This window comes from Periophthalmus magnuspinnatus, chromosome 5, assembly GCF_009829125.3.
Source record: "Periophthalmus magnuspinnatus isolate fPerMag1 chromosome 5, fPerMag1.2.pri, whole genome shotgun sequence".
Lineage (NCBI taxonomy): Eukaryota > Metazoa > Chordata > Actinopteri > Gobiiformes > Gobiidae > Periophthalmus > Periophthalmus magnuspinnatus.
This window is the reverse complement of record NC_047130.1, coordinates 30,652,256-30,680,138: the sequence shown is the minus strand read 5'-3', so window position 1 is coordinate 30,680,138 and position 27,883 is coordinate 30,652,256. Positions and strand designations below refer to the sequence as shown.

Here is a 27,883-nt window from a genome sequence, read left to right as displayed (position 1 = left end):
CTTCTCAAAACTAAGTTCTTATTTCTTTATTATTGTTGAAGCAAACACATACTATATCATCTTTGTCCTCCCACTCGACCTCAGACAGATCCACGCTGCTGTAGTTGGGTTTTCTCCTCTTTTGACCTTCCTGATACTGCACATAACAAAAAACACAGACTTAATATAACAAAGTCACCCTAACATCTCAAAGTGTGTTAATCTAGTTTGACCCAGAAGGCCACTCATCTCCTGAGTCTTTCTCACTGTAGGCTATTATTTACAAAGCTCTGGTGCAAGTTTTTGCTGAGTAATTACTTAACAAATCAGCTGTGAAATTAACACTGTCAGGTAAATTAAAAATACTTAATATGATTGATAGGAAATTCACGCTTAGGCAAGTCTACACCGTCGCGTTAGCTGTACATGTCAGACTATAGTGTACGGTGTGTGGTCCAGCTGACAGAGATGACACGTCAAAGACTACAGGCACAGCACAAAGAGACACATGCACACTGAAGAAAAGCAATATCCACATTAGTTCAAATGAACGCAATTAAAAATACTTTTCTTGATTTGAGTCTTTTTGACTTGTTTAGGTTTATTTTCACATTTATGTAGTTTGTTCAATTATCTGCAATGAAATCTGGATGAAAGAAAATGTAATAAATAATAATAATAATGTCTTGGATTTGTGAAATGGGTTTCTAAATACTCAAAGCACTTAACAATGCATTTTTCACTGTTGCCACACTTGGTGGTCGCCATAGCTGCCCTGAGACAGACTGATGTACTTGATGCTGCCAGACTGCATTATCTGCTTCTCTGACCTCCACTATCACTCACCTCATTCACACATACGGAAGGTGGTTGAAGAGTCTTGCCTAAGGACACAACTACAGTATGCCATGGATAATAATAAAGCCAAGGAGCACACTTAAGTATATAAGTAAAAGAAACACATTTAAATAAAACAAATGATCTATGTCATATGAACTAACTCTAAGCTTGTCAAGCTGCTGAAATCAGGATCAATATTTTGAATTGAAGTCACTTAAACTGATGTAGACATCCCTTTACTGCAGAGTACAAAGGGACACAGACCAGCACAGACAGATACTAGCACATAGAGGAGTAGCACTAACACTGGCACACACATAACGGCACAGCCTCCGCCCTCAGGAACCAGACGTCCCGGAGCAAGGGGCTGCGCTCCAGGCCAGCGAGTGTTAAGTTACCTCTGGGAAATCTCAGGCCAGCCAGCCCTATGAGTGGCCTTTATCCCTGCATGCATACATCAAAGGAAAAGGTGGGGATTACAGACTATACGAGCCCATTCAGCCTGCTAACCACAAAACACATTCTCTGAGGTCAAAAAAGGAAGCTTTCAGTTCATATTGTGGTTATGCAAAACAAAAAGAAAAGTCAGGGTTAAAACTGGGAGTGATTTGTTCAATAGCAAATTTGTAAAGGCTTGTTTACCAGAGGTCTGAGGTCTGGGTGCATGAGGATATAGCCATTGTTTGTAATGGCAAATGCATATCCATGGATCCCCAGCTAGAGAGAATAAAACAGGACCACAGTTATTTAAAACGTGCTTATGAATAATGTGACTATGTTTATTTGGATTAAAGTGGAAAACAGATGAGAGTACCATATGCTTTGGGATGAGCTTCATCAGCTCCTGCAGAGGGATGTCTGTTCCGACGACCCCCAACAGAATTCCCTGATTCTTCTGCATCAACACACACACAACAACACAATACACAAACACAAACTTTTAAAAGAGCTCTGAAATCACTTTGACACTGGGTTTTTATTGCTACTCACAGTCTCGTTCTTGGTGCTAAAAACAGGCATGGCCACTGTGGTCATCAGACTGGGACCTGACTTGTCTTTCATCTGAAAAAAACAAAAACAAAACATTGATAAGGTATGAAGACAATATGACAATGACTATATCTATATTTGTCCCATAATGTGGAAATGTCAGTGTTGCAACAGCAAAGTATAGGAAGAGCAACAGTAGAAAAAGAAAATATATCAAATATGAGTTTGAGTTGAGTTGCAGTGTATATCCTGACAATGTTTTTTGTTTGATGTGAATGCAGTGCCAATACCAGATCATTACAGCTCATTAATATAGGTAGAATCTGGACTGTACACACTCTGAACCAACTCCAATTTGACATGAAGCAACTCTGACTTGTCAAAGAACATTCAGCTTAATTACACCCTGGAATTTCAATATTATAACAAAATATACAAATATATATATATATATATATATATATATATATATATATATATATATATATATATATATATATATATATATATATATATATATATATATATATACACATACAAATATATATACATATATATATATATATATATATATATATATATATACATACAAATATATATACATATATATATATATATATATATATATATATATATATATATATATATATATATATATATATATATATATATATATATATATACATATATATATATATATATATATATATATATATATATATATATATATACAAATACAAAAAAGTGGAGTTCTTTTTGGAATTCTTTAACATGCTAAATACATTTAAACTGCTGTCAGAAGGAAAAAATATTTTCATATTATATTTATATTTATGATAAACCAGAAGATATTCAATCATATCGACTAAAAAGATATTCTCTCTATTAACTACACTCTCCCTTCTCTTTGCTGTATGAAAGACACCCATCTTAATTTTCATACAATGTTCTGAGTTTGATTTTATAAAAATTTTTTTCTATCATTATCAATATCAACACAAAAACTACTTTTGACACGTATTCTTACTGTGAAGCAAGAACGCTAACCACCCTCTGTGTGCATCCCGAATTTATTAAAATCTCATTGAAAATCAGAAATGTAATTAGTTATAGTTGCCCTAAATTTAAAACAAAAAAGTATTGTTGTTTAATCATGTAAATCTTTGTGTGCGAGAGCTGGTACACAGTACTTAGGTAGCCTTTAGTTACTGTCATTCTGCCCTATTACACGTTTGCTATTGTATACATGCATACATATGAAGTCAATGAGGCGTGAACTCCAACTCCAGTTTGACAAAATGAAGAATGGTAGCTCCTAAAATGCATCCCAACACAATGAATATACAGTCTGGAGTATACACACACAGGTAGAACTGGTTTTCGGACACACGCGTTCATGGCTACCCTCCTCCTCCCCCATCCCCTCCTTCACTCCCCTGGTCTCTCCTCCAATGTCAGTTTTATTATGGGCTTTAGGAGATAAAATGCAATGATCCACAGAATGATGAATGGTGTGTCTGAGGCCGAGATACAGAGCGCATATACACTCCAGAGGACAATCTCCCCCCTCTGCGCACACTCCTTGGTACCACGCTGAATACAAGTTGTACAATAAAATCCCATACACTGCTCTGGCCAAGGGATAATATGGCTTCCTGAAACTTTTTAGGAAGCTAAAAGTGTTGTGTTGATGGGAGAGCACTGACATCACATAAACTTGGAGTACTTCCAAGGACAAGTACCAAGGGAGAATCTCTCATTCAATTTAAACCATATAAGGCTTAAGAATGACTCCTAAGGGAGAAGATAGAAGGTTTTCATCAGTACCAACAGCATAACAGTAGATGGTAATGCTATAGGTCGGACTTGGAAAATATATTTGTAAAGTGTTTGAATTGTGTAACAAAGAATTAATTCATAAGTAAAGCCCCACCATGTAATAATTGCATGTATTTTTTCAGGTGTAAGTTACACAGTGTTGCTTTAAAATGCATGAAACAAAATTATATGACAATATATGTTATCCAGCATTCACAGAAAAGTCAAACGCAAAAGTCATCACTTCAGTAACTCTTATTACTTATGTTGTGAAAGACCAAAAGTCTTATGTAGCTTCCTTTTCTTGTGGACAATGTTTCACATGCACAAAATAGGGAATTTCCTATTGTCTTTAAACACTATAGAACAATTTTAAGGCAGTTTGAATCAGTAAACTTATTAGATACAAATAAAGCAGTTGACCAATGAGAAAATGCCCTTGTCATAATCTATATTTGTGCTTCTGTAGAAACAAATATTACTTGAGTGTCCCCAGAATTTCTATCTTCAACTGTTAGAGTTAATGCCATGTAATAGTTAGATAAATGTACTATTTATATAACTTGTAAACACAGTGTATGCATCACACTTTGATAAAGTACTGACACGCTGAGAGCTTTACCTTATAGGCCTGTGCGAGCTGATGGAGAAGAGCAGATAAATAAGAGAAAGAGTTTAAGATTGCAGCTCTGTGAATGAAGGCGCTGGAGCAGGCTCTGTGGACACAGATGTACACTGAGGGGAAATCCATGCAGATTAATGATGCTCATAATGAGGAGTCATTTCCACAGCATGAAGAGTAATGACGAGGAAGCGCACACGCACACACACAGACACACTACTGTACAAGACACACACAAGACACACTACATCCTCACTAAAGCCAAGCAGCAGTGAAGGCACAAGTTCTGAAATAGACTCAAGTAATACTAAGTTATTACAGAACTGTGCAAAAGTTTTAGGCACGATTCAAAAAACAGGGTTTAGGAGTACAAAGTTGTATCACATTAGGGGCCATCAATATGCAAAAAATATGATATCACCTTGGTCACAATTTAGATTTGATCACTATTCATATTTTGAATCTTTTGCCTTAACTGAACCTATCACACTTCATGTTGTGATTGTTTAAATTGTTCTGTCACTCTCGCAGAGCCTTACCAAGCCTGACAAGTACATGGATATTGTGTTTAATTCTTACAAATCGTAGATTTTATATTAAAGAAGACATATTATATTTTTTGGGGCTATTAAGTATTCCTCATCATATCATCATTTTACATTTTGTCCATTGTAAATTGCAATATTGATCTAAAATGGCTTAATAATAAAAACAAGTCCATTGATTTTCTGTCAAACAGCAGAACTGATACGCCTCGCCTCCTCATAGTGTTTTTTCTTTTTATTGGTGGAAAAAGGCTTTGTGGCATTTTTGAACTATGAATGTGTGGCCTGGAATTGTGAATTTTGAATAATTGTAAGTACAAGAAAGTGGGCAGAAATTTGGTGGAAGGTGTAATCATTCATTTTCTGAGCTTTCAAGCCTTAAATGCAGGACAATGCAGGATTATTCCGACATGCATGAATTAATCAAAATAAAACTCTAAATTAATAATGAGGTACAGTGTTGGTCAGATTACTTTGCAAAACTAATCTTATTACTGACTACTGATTACTCTTTCTAAAAGTAACGTAATTACTACTCTGACTACTTGCTTTCAAAAGTAATTTGATTACTGATTACTTTGGAAAAAAGGAAACATACAGCTCAGGAACCATATAAATAAAAAGAAAGAATTCATCACACAAATTACACTTTCTCAGTGCTTGATTTGTAAATCGTTGTCAACCAAAAAGTGTCTTTGTGACTGGTGTCCATACAAGGTTAAAACTTTAGTGGAACGCACACAATAGGTGAAAAGCCTATAAGTACCATTGACCATCTTACTCAATTTTAAACCATTTAATTTTTCAAAAGTTGCTCATTCATATAAGTCTTTACAGTGCAACAGCGCTTAATCTGACAGATGCCCTCCCTCACGCTCGCTCCCCGACCCCGCATCAGAGCGCAGCCCTCCTCTCATTCTCTCCTTCTATCGGCTCAATCTAACATTGATCTAGTAGTGAAGTGAGGAGATGAGACATAGTCTATGGCTCACAAAAATGTGGGTTTAATTTGTCTAAAACACAAATGTTTGTGTTTATATTATTCAAGACATAAAAAATAAAGGTTTAACTCTAGTCTAGTTATCAAATCAAAGAAAGCAGATGGTAAAACACACTCTGTCAGCTGCCAAATCATATTCCTGTTCCTGTTACAATTTTCAGTTGTAAATAGTAACATTACTGCATAACTAAAAAAGTAATCTGATTACAGTAATCCCTTACTTTGTAACTATTTACTGCCCAACACTGAGGAGGGAACACCATTATAACATGGTTAAAAATCTATTTTATATATGTTCCCTTTCATGACATTCAATGCAAAGAGGATGTGAACAGTCAAAAGCAGCACATGAGCACTTACAGCACTGTCCACATAGGCCTCAGTCCACACCGTGTCGTGCTCGTGGTCAATCACTTTTGGGCGACTCATCACATGGAGATACCGCATCACATTCTCCTGAACATCAGCTAAAGTGGAAATCTGACTGAAGTATCCTGCAACACAAAATACAATATATACAGTAATGATCACATCATATGAAGCCGGGGTCTGAAATCATCCCATTCAGTTCTTCTCAAGTCACAACACAGCTGGGTCATATTTGGTGGAGATTAACTTTCCTTGTCCCTGACTGACAAGGTTGATAGTTCTCTAAGGTCTACTATAGGAAGCATATTAAAATTAAATATTTAAATGTGACCAACATGAGTTCAGTTAACACTGGATAAATAATCAAATAGGGAAGTGAAGCAATAAATGCACAGCCAATCAGCTCACATCTTCTTATAAGCTTATAAAAAATAAGATGTTTTACAACTAGATGCAGAGTCAAACATCTACTGCTTTTAAAATACACTATATGGAGGAAAAAACTCATTTTACTCAATAACAAGAGAAAAGTTGTATAATGCAGCTTTGTCTTTTTCCAAAAAATATTGTATCATAAACTCAATTTAAAATGTAACTATAAGTGGTGACACACATTCTAGGCCCTAGTATATTTGGAGCAAACCAAGATCCTAGGGCAACTACCCCTCAGCCTTGCAAGAGAATTCACATTCCTCCCACTATAATTGCATAATCTGTATTTCAAAATGTACATGCCTAGTCTAATATATTTTTATCATCTCATTTTTGCATGTAAAGCAAAGCAGAACCATCTTTTTCCTTGGTCATTTAATCAATTCCCTGTAGTGCTGAGGTAGTAAATAGCGGTGCATTGTAGTGACACAGAGGGCGTTTGACTGGCTGTCAGGGGGCTGCTGTTACCACCATGTTTCATACAGGACATGTGAGGTTATTCCACGATGGGGCATGTATCAGGGAGCAGGAGGGAGGAGTGGAGGTGGAAAGGGGGGCTGGGTCCTCCCCTCTACCCCTGACTGTGATGTGTTTTCCTGGTTGTGACTTTGGCTTCGGGGGGCACTCATCCGGAGCGCTGACACGTGGGAGCCATCAGTGCGCACAGCTGAGGGGACAGTCTCTGACAGGAAGAGGGATTAGAGCAGATTGACCTATGACCCATCAAAGTGCCACTTCATTGCCTTTTGGGGAAGACAGACGGGGAGCCTGTACATTCACATGCATGGAAAAAAATACAACAAAATATTCCATATATACTGTATATAGTTTACAGTATAATCCAAATTGTCAATAACCATTTCAGTGTAATATGTTTAGGGAAGCAGTATATCCAATGCAACTTTACCCCTGCGATAATTTTATTTCAAATGATTACAATTAAAACATGTTTAATATCATTGATAAAAAGGCCTAATACAAACCACTGTTTAATAAATGCTGTTCACAAATACCTTATATTAGTGTTTCTCAAACTAAGGTACACTGGTGGTACACAGGGCCCTCTGCAGTGTGAGTACTTTTATTTAGAAACAAGTATATATTTTTTTGTTCTCCTTTGGGTTAATCAAACTGCCTTATTATGATATAATTATAGTCTATAGACTATAACTTATGCATAAAAAAGTTATGGTTTACATCTGCTGGTACTTGAAAGTCAAACCCAAATATGATCCAAGGTCCTCTGTCTTATATTTAACAGTGGATGAGGCTACTTCTTCTTTTTCTTCTTCTCTTTATTAGATCTTTAAAAATAGTATAGCCTGAAAAACACAACTGGCCAATAACAGTGATCTGGGTCTAGATGAATAACTCATATATACACAAACTTAATACAACACATGTGAGTCACTAGCACTAAGCCTTCACCTTGGTGCTGATACTGGGCTGTCTGAGGCCTATCTCCACAGTGTCACTAACCTTTGTTGGCACAGGCCATCCATTTGAGGTTATCAGCAAAAGCAGACTCTCGTCCAATCAGGTAAGGGAATATTCGTACCTGCACAGAGACAGGTTCAAGATAAAAGACACAAGCAAATGCTCCTTAAACAAGATATACACTAGAGGTGAAAGCAATAGTGTTTTGTTTTTTTTACTTACAATACAAATGTAACTTAAGTTCATACTTACTTTTAAGAAGCTTTTAATGTCATTAGTAAATATTAGGCACCTTTTAGGTGTGTACTTGTACCTGTATAATAGTAATGTCATTTGTAAGTTAATAGATTTTGTACCCAATTTTCTTAAATAAAATAATTTTGACCTACAACACACAGTTTTAGTACTTCTTTAATCTTCGTAGTAGTGTTTTACAGCAATCCATGTGTATTTTCACTCAATGATTTCAAAGGACGCGTACAGTTAAATTCAATTAATTTAGTTTCCTTGGGGGCATGGCACAAGGGCATGTTCCACTGTCCTTTTAAAGAGCAATGTGTGACACTGTGCCAGACCTGAATGCCTCATTGGCTCCAGATGCTTTGCTAAGCATAAAACACATAGAAAAAACACTGACTTCTGCCACAAAGGGGAGCCTAAGGGCATGTGGGGGAGGGGGGACCCACTGCCAAATAGTGCCCTGTGTGCCGCCACACGGTGCCAGCACACATATGCTAACATCAGTCCCCGAGCTGTTGTTTCACTGCTCTGCAAATGGCTCAGCAGTCTTTTTCATTGTAATGGAGTTTACCTCTTACAAAGGCTATGGTGGTTGTATGTATCAGAGAGAGCAGCAGTGGGACCGGGGTGCTGGGGTATGGGACAGAGTGCTTTGTGCATGCTCTGTCCTTGAATGATGTAATTTTTTCACTTAAGCCTTATGGAACAAAATAATGCTCCATAATATGTCAACACAGAGGAAAACGTATCACTAAGATTTTACAAGCAAAAAGTCCTCAAAATGTCAAGATGGTAGTTTTAATCTACAACAACTAAAAACTTTTGTGTTAACAGGACATGAAAATGATTAAAAATGAATATTAATAAACACATTTAGCAGATGAGATAAGCAGCCTCACCCTTCGCTCTGGCCAGTTGTACTTCTCAAAAACATCATCGTACATTTCGGTCGCTCCATCGGTGACCAGCATTATGGCCTGACTACAGACACTGCCTCGGCCGGTCGAATTAAACTGTACAAGAAAAAAAAACCACAATATTAACATACAGTAAATCAATTCAAATTATAGGGATGTTATCTCAAAAGGACAAATATGGGTTTCTCTTAGTCAAGTGCATGTGTAGTTGTCAACTCTATAACATTTGCATCTCAAGCTGTAAACCACTACAGCCAAACACAAATGAGAATGCACAAACCGTAAAAAAACTGTGAAGGAAATGTCTATGTCTGTCAGTCTGTCATTGGTATCTTATATTGAAAATGGTTATTGTCCAGAACTGACACTCCATGCTCCTGTTTCCCATCTCAGGTGCTAGTTGCTGTTATTGTTATGTCCTACCACAAATAGTTTGGCATTTAGTGGTGAAAAAACACAATTGTTCTATACTGTGATCCATATTAGAAAAAAAAAAAATCTATACAAAACTTTACATTCTAACATGACTGCTGGTTGCTTATTCAAATAAATACCACAATTCCCATGTATTAGTGTGATTGCTCAGTCAATACCAGCTCTTAGTTACAATACATTTCAACCATGAGCATCTTACTGGAATTAGTGCAAGAGAATGATGAATGAATAGATGTTTAATTATGATCATATACAACTGGGATCATCTAATCTCTTCATATCTGAGTTGCTTCAATACAGGAAAATAAACCACAACTAATCCCTTGTAAATAAAGTGAAAATGTTGTCCACTGTTCAAAGCCAGAAGATACATGATGGTAATTAAGCTGCTTATTGACCTGTAACACAGAGCATACAGGACCGTGATCAAAGGAGCAGAGCTATGGGCAGTGCGGCTCTCCAAACACACTGGAGCCTCTTTATCCTGCGAGTGTGTCACCTGAGGCCGCCTCCAGCTCAAAATGAACTCTATTTTCTGTGAGGCAAGTTGGCTTTTCCGTCTGACTCACTACTACTGTACAGTATATTGTATCAAGCAAAAGATGAATGATTGTGAAAAATGACTTCAATCTTGTTATCAATACTGAGGCAAATAACTTTTACCAATAGTTATTTAAGTCTCAGATAGTAAAATTATGGTAAATGAACCACTCATCCACTCACACACATTCATACACCAGTGTACTCAGACACTGGGGGCGAGATGGTTAAAGTGTCTTGCCCAAGGACACAACGACAGCATTCATCTGTGGGAAATTATGACATCTAAATTCTATATTTGTTTTGTTATTTATTTATTACTTCAAAAATGTTATTCGTTTTTAGAACCAAAGTCTATTTAGTTTGTGACAATTCCAAGCCCTTATAAATAGAAAGAGAAATGCCAATTGCACTGAACTTCAAATCAGCTCGGAATGAATAATATGTAACAAAAGCTAGCTAGCAAGTTGTTAAATTTCCTATTAAGTATAACAATCTAGCAATCAATAAAGTTAATATTTTGATCACTGAAAATTATACTTCAAGTCTTCTATTTTGCACAACATCCAAGTGCATTTAAGTTCGTCCGGCAATCATTAAAGTTAAAGTACATGAATGAATAACACATTTAAAAGTTAAAATGGCCCTGAGTGGACTGACACAGTTCCATTGTCAGCGGACAGCGGAGTCTCTTTACATGAATCCTCTGGTGTTTGCTTTTGATTAGGCCTGTGATAGTCCAAATTAATTCACTTGGCACCATTGTACCAATGCATTTCAACAGTGGTGGAGCGGCTACAGCTGATTACCATATTCATTGGATGACTTTAATTAATCTGACAAATGCAGAGGTAGAGCCAGACGCACTCGGGGCTCCGGCGCTGCTGCCATGGCCAGCCTGAAAACTGAGAGATAAAAGGAATCAGGCGTGGCTCCTAGCTCCTTATCTGCTTTGTGTTCCAATCAGCCACAATATTAATCATTGACAGTAATTAGAGCCATTAATCATGTTTCAGAGATGTGAGGTGGAGTAGCACACACTGCGCACATTTGAGAGAGTGGGTTTGTTCAAGATTACTTGTTGTGAACATGAGGTGGAAAAGCATCTGAAAAAACAAAGGGGAATTGTAAACCAAAGGTTTTTTTCTCTTGTTTTGGTCAAGTGGAGCCAGTAAATTAAACGAAAACAAAAAATGGATTTAGGCAGAGACCAATTCATTACTGCATGTCAAATAAAACCATATAAACAAAAGATTAATTTGGGGAAAACTATAACAGCTCAACAACATTGTCATCTGGTCATCCAAGCAGAGAAAAGGCATTAGGGCAATCTGCCTCATGATACAATATTTCTGTAAACTGTGATTTATGGTCACAGCGTATCAAACGGCAACAGGTTGAATGAAATACAGGACTGTTCAACCTGACAGAATAAAATTATACTCAACATATTTGGAGAGTGTAGACCTCTGATAAGGGACTTCACCTGTCCTGTTTATCAGATACTTATAGTTCAGTGGTATTTTTTTTTTTTTTTTTTTACAAAATACATATTATTGGGATATTATGGAATTAAAGTCAATATTTCACTGGTCACAATTAGCAAATTGCAAAACACTAAGTATTTAAGTACTAACAATGAACCTGTGTATAAAAACTGCTGACTCTGCGGTTTTGACCTCTATAAATATGTCCTGAAAAGCATGTATTATTCTTGTATTATTTAGCAGTCCATGTATATATAAAAGGTGCACTGTGAACAGAATCTTGGCTATAAAAACAAATAAAGGTAATGGTTAAAAAAAGCACATCTTCATCAACATCATCATCATCACATTTCCAATTCCATTTTTCCAATAATGTTTCATCCTACAATATCGTATAATTATACTATTGATAGACTCCAAAACTAAAAAAAAAGTGACCTTTTGCAAACTTGTAAAATTTAGGAATTTGTGCTTTATAAGAAAAAAAAAAAAAAAAAAAAAAAAACAGCTTAAAAGTTTTGCACAGCATGATACCTTCAATTAAACTTACATCACCAAGGATTGTAAATGCCTCAGCGAGAGCTTCACCCAGCAGCCCGATTCCTTTGGCAAACAGCTTGTCCAGATGCTCCCGGAAATGCTGGCAGATAACAGTAGTATAAATAGGGGAAGTATTTACACAAGAAATAGGATCTACATGCATTCATGATTTGTCTGTTTTAGCTATACTTACATCTTTATTGGCCCTGTCAGCTCGGACCAGAGTGCCATTCAAACAGGGTTCAACATAGTGGATTTCCTGGTTATACTGAAGAATGTACAAGATTAATGATCACACTTTAACACCTTTGCAGCTGTTTTCATTAAGCCAATAAAATGCTAACAATATTTAGGACTACTCATATTATCACAAAATAAAGTAGAATTACCATGTGGTAACCATAATTACACTTTTAGTTAATTCCTTACAATTCCAGGTCATTTTGGTAAAATTGTCTTTGTTCTGACCTCTCCAAATTAAAATGATAACCATTATTGAACCATATTATATATGCCACCCCGCGACCCGGCCCGGATAAGCAGAAGAAAATGGATGGATGGATTGATAGTATATACACAAGTTTGGGGTCTTTGTATTGGTAACATCCAATAGTTTTACCATCAGGTGTCAGAATCACTAAGTATGTGTGGGAAGCATTTATACACTTTTGAACACACATAAAAATTATTTTTCTCATCCTCGCCTAAATTTTTTGTTGAAATGAATGCATAGAAAGCTGCAGGAGGTAGCTGGGGATAAAAATACACTATATCTCAATAGAGTGAGTAATATTATAAAACACAATATAAATGTATATTTGTATATAAAATATAGTCCGAACAAGTGGTATGAGTCAAAATAAATATATATTTACAAAGTCCACACACAGCAAACAGTAAACAAACACGCACTGCAAACTGAAAACACACTGTACATGATTATGACTTCTCTTCTGTGCCAGTCATTATAGCATGTGCCAGTCTCTTTGTAGCTGGAAGCACAGGGGTATATAGCGGGTTAGCATTTCACTGGAGTTTTGGCATGTCACTTCCTGCACTTCAATCTGCCTTGTGTCTTGTCACTGCCTGGGTTGATGTACACAAAACGATGATGCTTCTCCCTGGTTACTTCTTCCTGTTGTGTTCCTTCCTGCCAGCCCCAAGACAACAGTTTTTCTAAAGGCCTTTTGGTGCATATAGGCATTTTACCCTTTGATTTACAGTGTCCTTTATAGAGAATGAAGACATTCACAATGGCAATGTCCACAAAATGGTAAAAAATGTCTTGAACCATTTCTGGTAATAGCCAATGAGTGCATCTGATAACGTCACCCATGTGCCTAAGGAAAAACACAAATACATTAGTAACAAGAAAGTACAAACTTGAAAGGGGGTGAAGTAATATTATATCATACACATATCCATATTCATCACACAAAAACAGTAAACAACGCACCATGATAAAGGAATTACACACAGACTGGAGCTGCGTCTCTACACTGTACTCTAATTGTGTACAGTAAACCATGCCAAAGTGTATATCGTCTTGTTCAGCTGCTCATTGGCTGTTAGTGTAAAGCGTCAGTAATGCGTAATGCATAGTAATTGGTTAGTCTACAACGGTGAAAATTTTGCAATCTGGGGCTTCAGTAATCCACAAAACCAACGTTGATTGTAAAATTAGGTGTCAATCAGAAGATAACATTTGGGTTTATCATTGAGCAGCACAGTTATCTCTGTCTGAACTATATTCTGCTAGATATCAACAATAAACAAAGTCTGATCCGTAACTCTCCAGAGGAACGTGCCAGAGCGCGCCTCACCCATGTGCACAGATGAGATGCTAATGTGTACCTATAATAATGGAAACTACAAAATAAAACAACACCTTTCAAACAATACACAAGTGAAATCTAATTCATACACAGACTGCCAGAGCGTAGGGTTCAGATGAGCACTATGTGCACAAAAGTAATGCTAATGATTACACACAATATATTTGACCTACAATTATGTCAATAGAAGAATAAACCACACTTACCGAACGAGAACAGGATCCAGTCCATTAAAAAAATAAGGTCCTCTGTTCCTGAGTCCACCATGGAATCTTCACTCCTGGCCGCGAACCGCTCCAGATCAAAAATGTCTCTAGCACAGGGGTGTCTAAACTTTTCTCATTAAGGGCCACATATAAAAACACAAACAAAGCTGAGGGCTGATTGAGGGCCATAGACTGGTTGCCAATAAAGTGAATATCTGTGTTGTTATAATTATAAGTCAGACTGAATCACTAGACCTTTATTCATACTTACATCCTCAATGGGGCATATTAAATATTTCATATGGGCAGTAAATAGATTTTCAGAAATGTACAATAAAAAGTCCTGTTTAAGGTAATATGGGCCAATTCTCCTGGAAGCTTGAGGGCCAAGAAAAATTGGTCTGAGGGCCGCATTTGGTCCCCGGGCCACAGTTTGGGTATGCCTGCTCTAGCATAACTTGTACAAACATCCACAGTGTCCTCGATCACCTTTGTTTTGTCCGTTTGGTCATGTTCAAAACTCAAAACTGGTTGCAAAACAACAGTGCATAAAATGTGCATGAATTACATACATGGTCCCTGGATCCACACAGTTTTGTTTATGCATTCAACAAGCTCCATTTTTACAGAAAAGCACGGCATGTGATCCATCATTGTGTTCCACTGCTCATTGGCTGTAAGGGGAAAATATCACTAAATGTGTGTAATATAATCGGTTGATTCTACAAGGGTGTAAATGTGGAGCGTACATTTTCAGTCATCTGCAGCACTCATTTGTTGTCTCGGGCTTCAGTTAGCCCCTACCTTATTAGCCAACCTTGGTGTCAATCAGAAGCTAATGCATGTGTTTAGTATTGAGAAGCAAAGTTGGTGCTGTCTGAAGTTTATTATGCCTGAAATCGAAATGCAAAAAAGTGACGGAGCAGATTTCACGTGTGGTATACTTTCCTGCAGCAGAGTCAACATGGAGGATCTAATTTATTTTGTGGATATAATTTCTTGACTGGATTATATTCTCTGGACCTGTATGGAATGAATGAGACCAACTTTCTGGGAATATGTTGATGTTTGACAGAACCAGAGCCCTCAAAGGTAAGCGAAGTCCAAATCAAATTTTTTCGCTTTTCTGTTAAAATGGCTTTCCTGTAGCATTGTGGTCATTGCACATGAAAATGGTTTGCACATTTGAAAAAACGAGCACTATAGCTTCATCTGATATGTGGATATGTTTGTGTGGGTGATGCAGAAGTATATGTACACTGCTGTAGAGGTGTAAAGTAGAGGTTCTGTCAGCTCTATAACAGATTAATTTGCAATTTCCACCTTATTACAAGGCTGCTACTGTACTATAAAATACTGTATTACCAGATTGTTATTTACACATGTCAATTCAGCAATCTGGGAGGTAAAGATATAGAAATTGAATAAATAAATAAAAATGGAAAACTTTAAGGAATAAGACCTACTGCAATTATATTGAAAAAGTCATCATCTCCGAGTGTGTCCAAAATGGAGGAAACGGTTTGTCTGGCAATGGTCAGCCTCAGGCCCTTCATGCTGCCGCTCACATCCACCAGAATCACAACGTCTTTGGGTGAAGTCGCAGCCTGTATGTACCTGTGTAAAGCAATAGTCAGACAAAGGGAATAAAGATTATTTATGTAATTCTAAATGTAATATGCTTTACATCTTACCACTTCCTGTTTCTGCAATCAAAGCCTATGACCCCATGTTCATCCGGATGCCATTTTACACCTGGGGAAAATGCAAAACAGTAAGTAAGGTGTAGAGCTACAATATCAGCAAAAACCGGCTTTAAAAAACTTCACTATTATCATTCTCTCATACTCATTCTACCATGTTTTACATTGATGTTTTTAATTCAGAGAGTATTCAATATATTTGGGGAAATTCTGTAAATTCACTGTGTTTTTTTCAAAATATTCAAAATAAAAAATAACAAACAATGACATATCTGTAAAATTGATTAGATTTGTCCATTTGATTTGTTAAGCTCTAGTACTTAATAATAGAATAATAAATAATAATTGAATTACTGTGCTTAATAACATGTCAGCTAAATCCATTTCTCGCTGATCAATCCCGTTCCTGCAGCGAGCAGGCCTTAAATAACATTGTAACAGTCTGTTGAATGAAGGATCCAGCAGTCTCACGCTGACAAATTCTGATTAATTACAGCCTGCATATATGCATCCTCTCTGATGGTCTGTAAAATTACAACATTAGTCAAATTACTCTTTTTAGTACTTCTATGTCATTTGTTCTAATCTGTTTTTTTTCTGTGCACAGACAGCTGATGGCTCCCTGGAGAGAACCCTGTTCTTTTTACATTACACACATGGGCAGAGCGCGCCTCACCGGGGTACTGCCTGAAGAAACCTTTGGCACTCCCAAAGTATTGCCAGATCAGAGTTGGATCCCTCTCAAAATTCTCCACAAACACTTTATTCAGTGCCTCTGACCAGTACACGCCGTTCACAATGTCTGGATCTGTTAACACAAAGACACAAGTAAATTAAACTGTGATAATGCAGGTTAGCCTGGTGAGCTAGTGGCTGAACAGTTGACCTATGTCCCTTATTGACCCCTGTGAGGTGAGGACAAAACCCTGGGACCGAATCATCCCCTCCCTCCTGCCTTCAGATGAGCGCCTCTTTGTGCTCTGAGCAGAGACTTATGGGGAGCCCATTATGGCTGAACAAAAGCAGCAGTGAGCAGCAGACACAGGCCGTTATAAAACAAGAAGCCAGTAAACAGCTTCAGAATAAGTAACATCCTTGCTTCCCCCGCCCGCTCCTTACATTTTACAACGTCTTGGAGAGGCCTGCAGTTTTCTTATCTTTATGTCTAAACTCCTATTGATTCCCAAACTGCACTTCTAGCTGGCCGTGACATTGATACAGCTTCCTTTCTTCCCTCTTCTTCTGTGCAGAGGGTAAATAACACCCATATAATCCCACTTTTGGGCTGTGTGCAGCTTACCTTTGTTGTACATGTTGGTGGGCACTTGCACCACGCTCAGGCTGAGGTTGACAGAAAGATTATTGAAATGGTCATTGGGTTCCAGTATGAACTCTCCTCCCAGCTCCACATTATTGCCCTCATCATCCACTTCATTGATCAGCACAGCGTTGAAGTACTCATACTGCAGAGAGGGGGACATATTCAGATGTTATTAGCAGTGCAAGCACTGAGTCTGATGTAAACGCTCTAGGCAGCAGCTTCATCAAACTTTGTCAGATTCAAGTTCAAAACCAATAAACTAGAATTTATACAATACTTAACTTTTCCTCAAGAATAATTGATAGAATAAAATTAAGGGTATATTCACTTGCTTACACACAACATCAAAAACAAGGACAAAAACCGAAACTAAACCTGGACTAGACCAGAACTAAACTAGGATTAGAACAGGACCAAACTAAAGTTTACATCAAGACTTAACTGGGTCCAAGCAAGGGTGAGTGCAAATGCACCCTCAGCTATCAAAGCATAAACCATTGAATGTGGCTGTTGAAAACAATAAAATGTTATATTTTCCACAGCTATAAAACGGTGATAACTGTGACAAAAAAGTAAGTACGAAATATTACCAACACATCAAGAGAATTGTGTGAACAGCTTTATGGTAAAAAAAAATGCTGTGTTATTTCAATCTGAGAGACTTCGGTGGCTAAGATTTTGGAGGGACTTTTGGCAGGCTGTCAGTGTAGTCTTGACTAAAGTGAACAGTTAGTGTGTGGTGCCCTTCAGTGCTGTTGCAGAGAGACGAGCTCATCCTGTGTGAGCGGCCTCTGGGTGGCCTCTGCCTCCTTATTGTCTGTGCAGAGAGTAGGACGAGGAGGAGGAGGAGATTGGCTGATAGACTCTCACACGCCACAGTCGGGGGAGGCAGCGCAGGCATCACCATCAAGCAGCCCCTGACAGCTCATACCACGGCTGAGCAGCTCGGTGACGGGGCGAGCGGGCGGGGCAAGCGGCAGGGGAGAGGAACATGCTCGCTCAGCACAAGTGATAGTGCTGAAGAGAGGCGCGTTAACCACCAGGTTATTACTGTAGAGTAGGCCTGGGACACTGCAGCACGGAGACGCCCCACTGACTCTTACACTAGCGCAGTTAGCTCCAGGCCTCTGCAGCACTGTGCCCTCTGCTACTGTTACAGTGCAGGGCTCTGCAAACTCACTGTGAGACTCAGGTGGGCAGGGCCTGTTCGCAACTAACAACTTCACCAAAGCTGTTCAGCATGATGAAGAGGACAGTTATAATGTCACTCATGTCGTTTTGAATTATTTAGTCAGTTATTTACTCTACTTACTTATTTTTTTATGCATAAAACTACATGGCACATAAATAAACTGATTTTGTGAAAAAAGAAAAAAAAAAGAAAGGAACTTTAAAAGTGTGCTAGTTTTCTCATGGAGGGTCTGCCACTTGCCAGGAATGTTTCATAAATATGGCAATAAACACGTAAAGATGAGTTTGTGACTTCACCAGGTCAGACCTGTGGAGAGGAGATCCCACTCATAGAAAGTGCATGTTTTTTCAAGTAATTAAAACACCTGCAATTAAATAGATGCAAGAAGGATATGTTTCACAGCATAAAGCAATAACATCGGAATGTAACCAGAAAAGTTACCCTTAGTGTGCCTTTAATGTGAGGTGAATAATAACACGCGCGCGCGCACACACACACACACACACACACACACACACACACACACACACACACACACACACACGCACACACACACACACACGCACACACACACACACACACAACTTTTGTTCCAAGATCACAGATTGTTATCATTCATTGATTTAAATGTATTTAAACTCTTGAGGACAACATTAGTCCTCAAGTGCACTACGAAGTGCTTTGGCGAAGTTTTGATGAGGGGCCTGTCAGTGCTGAGGTATGCGCACCCTTGAACCCTCCGCGCGTGCGGGTCAGGCCCAGCCGCCCCTGTCCCGGCTCAGAGCGGCCCCGATAAGAGCAGCTGCCTTATCTCTGCGGTCAGGGAAATGGTGCATGACAAATGTGGTGTCAGCCCGGGCCAGTCTCACTAACTGATGCCAGCGTCTAATCTCATGACATGGCATCATTATCACCAGGGAATATTGATTTAAAGTAATTTATTTTATGACCTTTATGGGATCCAAATCTAAAATAATAATAATAATAAAAATAAAATACAAAATGTAAATGCAGGTTTTAAAGGCAATCTTCTTTAACAAAAAAATAAATAAAAAAGTAACAGGCCTATAAAATGGAAACGTTACGAACAAGCCAATATTATATTAACGCTTTCTTATTTTTATTTTTATTTTTGGTAAAAGTTATATATTTAGAAGGCATACAAAAAGACATGGCCTATTTCTAAAAATCCATCTTAAATATCCCTCTTTTAAACGGTGCCAGACTTTGCCGCTGCAGTTCCTCTGTCTTGTTCAGAGCGCGTGAACAGCCACAAAATCGCGGGAAACAGGCTGAATGAAACGTATTTGTATGATGTAAATGCTTCCATTAAGTGTTAAGCGTCGCCGTTATTCGAGTATTTTGAGGCTCTACTGCCTTTTCTAATCTCGAGTCATGAAAGTGAAACAATGCGCCGCGCTGGAGTTTCATTTATCTTAGTCCAGCGGTGGACAGAGGAGGGAGAGAGGAGGAGAGGAGGAGAGGAGGAGAGGAGGAGAGCGCAGTAACTAACGACAGAAATGCTGCATTCTCACTGCAGCGCGGGAGCAGCGCTCCCGGAGACCGTAATGCTGTTAACTCAACACCGCGTGCACGTCCTCTTACTGTCCAAATACGACACATTATTCCTGATTTATGTTCCTCGTGCCATCCTCCACACTGTGAATGAACGCAACATTTGAACAGGCCAAACTAAACGCAAAATGTCCTAAAGAAAAGATTTAAAGGCTACACACATACAAAACATGCAGTTGTAGCCTAGATAGCATATATTAATGGTTCATATTTTAATAATTTGAAAATATTAAACGTAACTTTGGTCTTTGGGCCAAAGGCTATTAGATAGTGTGTTTTTGTGTTTATTATATTTTTACGCCCACAGTTTTCCTTTACTCTATAACAAATATGAAAACTCTCAATAACAAAAAAATGAAGTTACTAACCAATAATAATAAAATACGTGGCTATACCATAAACTACTTATTTTAACCACCTCAAAGTGACATCATGGGCCAAGTCAAACTGCGGCAAACTTCTCTCAGTGCGCATGACAAAATCTTAAAAATAAAGCTAAAATGTAACGCTGCAACATGTCGGCCAACTTAAACTATAAAACTTTTCTCTAGACGCGTAATTTGTGCTTTTTGCGTGCACATTGTTCAGGCGTAAAGGAAACAGCGGCTGGGCTAGGCCTAAGGTCCCTTTATTAAAAGTGAATTTTGAATTATGGCACTGACGCAGTAGCCTTCAGCGGTGGAGCTCTTATCTGAGGAGCTGTGACGGGAGCGCGGTGTGAAGGACGGTGCCAATGCAATTAAAGACTTTAGGGCCTATTACCCTTGCGCCGCTCCCCTTCTGTCTAACTAAAATGATGCATCCAGCTCCACCTTTCTGTTGATTTTGAATGAAGTTAGTCATTTTCGTCTGTTAGTTTTGCAAGGCCCAAGCCTTACCTGCAGGTCCGGGTTCTCTTCGTGCTGATGATGCGCTTCCTCCGCAGCTTCCACGAGCCGCTGAAGAAAAAATTAAATAAACCAAATAAGCACAGAGCGCTAGAAAGAGCCTATGGCCCAGTAAAGATATCAGCAAATCTACCCTCAATTTAAAATGCACAATTAAACATACGTTAACTTTGGACGACAGGCCCATGTTTGCAGCAATCAAATATTACAGCCTATGAATGTTTATGGATCATAAAAAACATGTTCTGGTATTGTACAATTATTTAAAATTTGGTAATTGTGCTTGTTTATGCTATGAAAAGCACAGCCTGCAGTGGAAGAACTAAAAATATATGTCTCCATCAACATGATCTTATTAAAGCACACAAAATAAAAACATGGTCATAAAATGCCATTATGTATGAAATGCTCTGTAGGCACTTAGTAGTAGTGGGTGCAGTACAGATGTGGAGTGACTGATTCCAGGTTGTGGTGGTTAGCTGCAGTGTGTGAACAGCCAACAGTCCAATAATAAACAGATCCATTGAAATGTGCTGGGCTGTGTATTTCCTGAAATGTCAGCTCCACAGCCACGGGATCTGAGCGGGTAATTAAAATCTGTCCCACATGTCAAAATAACTGCTAAATAAACACATTTCAGGCTGTGGTGCAAACTGCAGTTTGACCTTGTCATCACTCACGCCATCAGCAGGGGGTTAAAACAGGTGATTTTAGTTCTTGGTCCAAATATATCAAATATATTTCACTGTTCAGTTTAATATAGCAGAAAACCTATGCTACCAGTTATCAGCCATATCTCCTCTACATCTTATTACCACTTCAATATGTCATATTTCTCACCAAATCAAACCAGCTTTATTAAATTAGGTGCCTTCTCTGAGTATAATTTACTGGTTCAATTATCACGACACTGTCGTGAGCAGGATCAGGCGAGGCGAGATAAACCTTATCATTTCCCAGCAGTCCCAGAGAGGGACTGCATTAAAATGGTTACAAGCTCCTGTGAACCAAGGTCACTGAGGCTGGCTGGGATTAACCTACGAACACAAAACATCTATAAGGGCCTTTTGTACAGTGGAATAACCCATAAAAAGGACATGACTCTACAAAACAATTGTATAAAGACAAAGGAGTGTGGTTGAACAACCTCTAAAAATATTAGTTATTGTGATTGTGACATCACAAATAATATACATTCTTAGAAATGAACAATGCAGTTCAATGTAGTGAATAAATAAGACAGATGCACGTACCCTTGTGGCTTCAGCCTTCTTCCTGAACATCTCCTCCATCCTCACAGCCAAGTTCTTCACCAGCTTCACCCCATCTATTTCCTCAACCTTCACCGCCTTTACTAACTCTTTGGGTTTCTGAAATTGCAAGCAGTTTTGTATTAAATACAATTTATTACAGTACATGTATATTTAACACACATCAGGTGGAAACCATGTAAAGCAGATTAAAACTGATTATAATCTTTATCTAATACTCCATAGAGGTGCATGGTGTTGTCAAACAAGGCCTTTAAGCATCACACATTGGCCAACAAGCCTCTCTGAGATGAGCGCCTGATAAAACCCGCGCTGCAGCCGACAGTGATGGATAGTCTTTATCTCCTTGCCGACTCCGGCTGATCCCTGCCCTCCTCCGGCTGTGATTGGCTTGAGAGGGCCCTGATGGGTGGCCAGGGGGAGGCGCTGAGGCCCAGGGGTGTGCATGGTAAGAGGGTAATTGAAATGGAGTCAACGCACAAGAGAAAGATAATAAAGTGTCAAGCTCGGACGATTCTGGGTAATGAACTACACCTCACGTAATGCTGATTTTGCTGGATGCGCTGGACCTCCAGTGAAAAAGAACAATGCTTGGAGCAATATAGCATTACATAATCCCTAAACCTGCTTATAACTTCAAAATGCAAAACACATCAAACACAATAAGTATAATCCGCTCACAATGTCCACTCTCACTATCCTTATCTGAAAACAAACCGGTATCCAAACACTTTCAAGGCATTGCGTGGACACAGAATAACACGCGCGCTAGTACATGAGGCGACAAATTACCTACTGAAAGGAAGAGTGTGGGACGGCAGTGGAGCAGAACAGTTCATTTCACGCCTGTCCTCCTCGCCTCAGCGCCCCAGCCCCATGCACCCCCCGAGTCCACCCCCTTCACACAGTCACCGTGCACCCATCCCGTTTTCAACTGGAGGTTATGCCCCATCCATCAAAACCTCTGATCACCAGTATCGATTACCGTAATGGTCAGTGTAGTGAAACTTCTAAAGTCCAATGCCCTTTTCCCTTTCACTAAAATCCTAGAGAAATGGGGTAATTCGCCATAAAAGCATCTAATGATCATTGTTAATGAGTGGCCTCTAACGACCCGTCAGTTTCCTCACAGCTCAGTGCGTTGTGCTGACTCTCGTCAGACAAGGCTCTATGACCAGGAACATTGCAAAGTGCTTACATAAAGAAAATACACAAAACATATCATCAAACCTGATGGTAAAATTCATCATTTCTAAAGAAGCCATCCCCAAGTTGGAAATAATGTTGAATTTTTCCCCAAAGCCACCTGAGGAAATGTCTATGCAACTTCAGAAAAGCTGATAAAACATGATGTTAAAATATTTTGGTAAAACATTCCTGCAAGAAATGTTGTTAATTCAATGTGTCTTAGTAACTGATATAATGAATTATTAGTGTGGTATTTAGTTCCTGATATTTGACTGATTAGTATTTCAGTGCATTCGTACCACAGTTTTTTTTAGTAAGTCTAGTAGTTTTTTAGTAACAAAGATTTTAAAAACTGATCAAAGTAATATGTAATGGATTAAAGATTTTGGCCATCACCTCCAAAAATATGGATTACTTCTGAATGACTGCATCAACAAGGACTCAAGGTGCAGATTACTTAATTCACTAAAAATAATTATTATAATTTGAAATACAAGGTTTGTGGATAACAGGGTTTGTGGATAACACTCTATAATAACTGTACTTTTAATAGCCTTTGATTCAGTCATAGCAACTTCTCAATTGAGAAGTTACTAAGTCTGAATGTTTCTTAATAAACTATTTGTTCATTAAGAATTAAGTCTTTGTTCCAACTTTATTAATGCTATTATTACATTATTATTAAGTAGATACCAGTTTGGGTGAAAATTACTGAACTAAACTACTACTACTTAGCCATTGCAGTTTTTGTTTTTTTAAATTCTGTTCATACTACTGTTGTGTATTCTGTACACCAATATACACCTGTCTTTGTATATTGACTTTCTTCTACAGTCCTTTATAAAGTATTTTAATTTATTACAAGGTTCAAAAAAATATCTTACCTCTGGACATGTAGGATTAGAGTTTAGAATTCTTTTCCTAAAGCCAACTTGAACACCCTCGCCGTGTTTGCGTGGGCCCCTGGGTGCTGCGTCCTCCCACCCTCCAGGGCAGTAGGTCCGGGTGCCTATCCGGGTCACCCCTTTCATGGGGGGGCTGGGTTCAGAGGAGTTCCGAGGTGAGGTAATGGACAGCAGCTCCTACAAGAATCCCAAAGAAGTAGAGGATTAGTGTGGCTTTGCACTTTACTAAGACTCCTGCGTATAAACATACTACTGTTTTTATTCAGTTATGTGCAGCAGAAGTCAGTTGGTAGAGCTCGACCCAAAAGATTAGACTTTTCACCCACCTTGCCCATGCGGATGTGTGATTATGCAATTGGTCATGGTAAAGGCAATCAAATGTTCCATATATATATATATATATATATATATATATATATATATATATAATCTATGTCTTCTAGGTCAAAGAAGTAACTAGCACCAGAAGAATGAATAATATACTGTATGAAATAATGCAATCGTTTGAAAACATCAGTCTAAAGAACCATTGGTATTATCTTGTATACAAAACTGTGGATGACAATAGCTGTGTCTCAGATATTGTACCATTGAAAATCTATACAGCAACTTCTCATATTATCTTCAGTTACATAAGAATAGCTGTGAACACATGTGAAACACAAAACTAACAAATAAAACTGCAGCAAAAAAGGTTAAATGTACCTGTGACTGTTCAGCTCAGACATGTAATTTTCTTCAGTATTTCTTTTTGTGTGTGGTAAATTTATCTATCTACATATTTAGTTACAGCAGAACATTCACAATTTACATATCTTCATATTTGCCTGTTGACTCTGAGCTGAAGCACACTCAGTGTACAGTGACTACACACTGCATTGCAGTTCTCCAGCATTCACACATTGCCCCACCTCCAGCTGCTACCCCCTCTGCTCGGCTCCCATTGGACAGGACAGTCCTGCTCCGGGGTACATCCTGATGGCCTCCACACACCAGGCCTTTGAACGGAGAGCACACCTCTGCCATCAAGTGGCCACAAAGTTTAATCTTAGCTCAGGGTGAATGCATTTATCATTAACCCGCTCTAGTCTTGGCCAGTTCTTTGTTCAGTCTTTTGTCATGTTGGGATCCAGTGAAAGGGTGAGACTTAAGACTCTGGAGGGATGACACAGGAGGAATCAGAGTGCTGCTTAATGGGCCGTGTCTGAGAGACGCACAGGCCCATACAAACACACACATGCACACACATGACACATGGACACACACACAAACATACACACTCAGTCAGGGCAGCACACCTGAGTCTCTGCTGAAACAGAGCATCAGCATTCGTCTCACAGCCTCTACTGTACATGGGTGTGTGTGCACAGACAAATGCAGTGTTCTCATTCAACCAACAAATACTACAACAAATACCTTCTGCAGCAGCTGGGATCCCGAGTATTTGGCTGAGATGGATTTGATTTCTCCCCCAAAGGCAGATGCCCAGAGCTTTACACTACAACAACAAGACAAAACAAACAACCCTTTAGCTACTTTTATTATTAAGACTCAAATCTAATACTCTGTAACTTAATTTTCATTACAAATCAATAAAGCAGTACTAAAGCAGAGTAAGGTGTAAGTACATTGAGTGTGTTCTCTCGAGTGAGGGGCTGTCCTCTTGTGCCCCACTGTTTTAAACACCTTTTATCTTCTCTATAGTCCCCATCCTTCCCTGTCTGTTCTACGGCTGCATCACTCATTTTAATGTAGTCATGCCCTACTGATCCTGACCTTCACTCTCTCACTGATCATTCCTTGTAAATTTCATGACCTGCATTGAAATTATGGAGGTTATTGCTGTTAAAATATAAGTGACAAAACATGTCAACTTCATATGTAACACTTTGTAAATCTAGACAGTCAGCAAAAGAGAAGTTTTCCTCCTTGTCCCAATTCTGTCCAGCTTGGAGTGAGAGAATCATACTTACATGGCGTAATCGGTTAACTGAACCAAATTACTTAATTACTAAGTTAATCTTTATTTTGAATTGTACTCAAAGTAATTATACACAATATGTAGATTAAAAAAAGAAAATCTTTTTTGCTCACCGTGCGTTTGTACTTCGTTGTAGCTAACTTCTAATGGAGTCATAACACATTTAATAAAATAACATGGTTCAAACATTTTCATCTCCAAAATTTCCCTACATTCAACACTGACCATTGGTACATTGTTAAACTGTCTAAAATAACTATAAAACATTTGACATGCACAGATTCGCAATTTTTGCTGAATCTGCAGTTTCTGTAGTTTCCTCCGAACTTTATAATTTTATACTTTATCATTTAAAGTTGTAGTGATGTATGATCCTTTCATTAAATCTTTGAGAATAATTAGACCAAAGCGTTGAGGGTGGGCAGTGAAAGTTGCCATGCTGTTTCTTTACTCACACTGATTGAGGGATGCCCGGCTGCTGCTGCTGGGGCTGGGAGCCCTGCACCGCCGCCGCTTTCAAACAAATACAAATCCACAGCACGAAAAAAGTACCACTGCATTTGGGCGACAACAAAATCCGCACGTTCCCCTGCATCTTTATTGGCAAACACTGAATAAAAATGTAAAAAAAAATCGGCGGAGTGAAATAAAGAGTGAGGCGTGGAGTGTGAACAGATGTGTGGTGGTTAATGCGCCTCCTCCAGCGACGTACGTCCAGCACGTCCTCTACTGTAAGCCACTGTAGAGACACACCACAGACTGTAGAGCTCCTCTCCCGCTCCTCGTGCCCCCTACGACTCGTGCGCAGGAAAACCCCGCGTGAGTGGACGCGCGCTCACACCTAACAAACATCTCAGCACCGGCTTTTAAACCCAATAGTTCAAAATGGCGTCAGGTTGACTGTAAAACCCCCAACAAAAATCAATTAACACATAGTAAAGAAATAAAAACAAGTTTGGACAGCACATCATTTCGGCTGAAAGGGACAGCTTTGTCTCCAAAAATGCGACAAAATAAGATGCGGATTGAGTAGCATAAGAATACTGAATTACAGCATATAATTAATTGTGTGTAAAATAAAACCTGTGAGCCCTTTAGAGCTAGAAGCAACAAATGAGTAAAAGAAATTCAAAATCACATCGCAAATACAAATGTAATGGCATTTATTTATTTTCAACGATGGTATTTTGAAAAATTATGTTTATGTGAATAAAGTCGCTAACTTGGTCGAATATATCTTTGGCGCTGTTGAGGTGTTGAGCATTATATAGATTTGAGGATAAAAGAACAGTGATAAAGCGGACAGATGATCTGATAACAGCCCGGGCGTGGAGACGAGGGCCTACTCTCTCTCTCTCTCTCGCTCTCTCTCTCTCGCTCTCTCTCTCTCTCTCTCTCTCTCTCTCTCTCATTCTCTCTCTTTCTGCGTCTCTCTCTCTTTCTCTCGCTCTCCCTCTCCGTCTCTTTTTCTCTGTCTCTCTCACTCTATCGGTCTCTTTTTCTCTCTCTCCCTCTGTCTCTCTCTCTCTCTCTCTCTCTCTGTCTCTGTCTCTCTCTCACTCTCTCTCTTTCTGTGTCGCTTTCTCTCTCTCTTTCTCTCGCTCTCCGTCTCTTTCTCTCTGTCTCTC

The 27,883-nt window shown here is 38.7% G+C and overlaps 1 protein-coding gene across 1 annotated transcript in view; it reads right to left on the bottom strand.

The window, feature by feature from the left end:
• cacna2d3 (calcium channel, voltage dependent, alpha2/delta subunit 3) overlaps positions 1–26,850 on the bottom strand; it is a 34,880-nt gene extending 8,030 nt beyond the window's left edge. The window contains exons 1-18 of the mRNA XM_055222016.1: positions 26,711–26,850; positions 25,691–25,772; positions 24,254–24,451; positions 22,164–22,280; positions 20,902–20,961; positions 17,236–17,398; positions 16,612–16,743; positions 15,927–15,987; positions 15,699–15,849; positions 12,385–12,459; positions 12,202–12,291; positions 9,172–9,285; positions 8,075–8,153; positions 6,155–6,288; positions 1,810–1,881; positions 1,634–1,714; positions 1,462–1,536; positions 53–136 (exon numbers count right to left, since the gene is read on the bottom strand). Of these exons, the coding sequence (XP_055077991.1) occupies positions 53–136; positions 1,462–1,536; positions 1,634–1,714; positions 1,810–1,881; positions 6,155–6,288; positions 8,075–8,153; positions 9,172–9,285; positions 12,202–12,291; positions 12,385–12,459; positions 15,699–15,849; positions 15,927–15,987; positions 16,612–16,743; positions 17,236–17,398; positions 20,902–20,961; positions 22,164–22,280; positions 24,254–24,451; positions 25,691–25,772; positions 26,711–26,850 (1,908 nt within the window). The remainder of the gene's footprint in view (positions 1–52; positions 137–1,461; positions 1,537–1,633; positions 1,715–1,809; positions 1,882–6,154; positions 6,289–8,074; positions 8,154–9,171; positions 9,286–12,201; positions 12,292–12,384; positions 12,460–15,698; positions 15,850–15,926; positions 15,988–16,611; positions 16,744–17,235; positions 17,399–20,901; positions 20,962–22,163; positions 22,281–24,253; positions 24,452–25,690; positions 25,773–26,710) is intronic.
• Between the last annotated feature and the right edge of the window lie 1,033 nt (positions 26,851–27,883).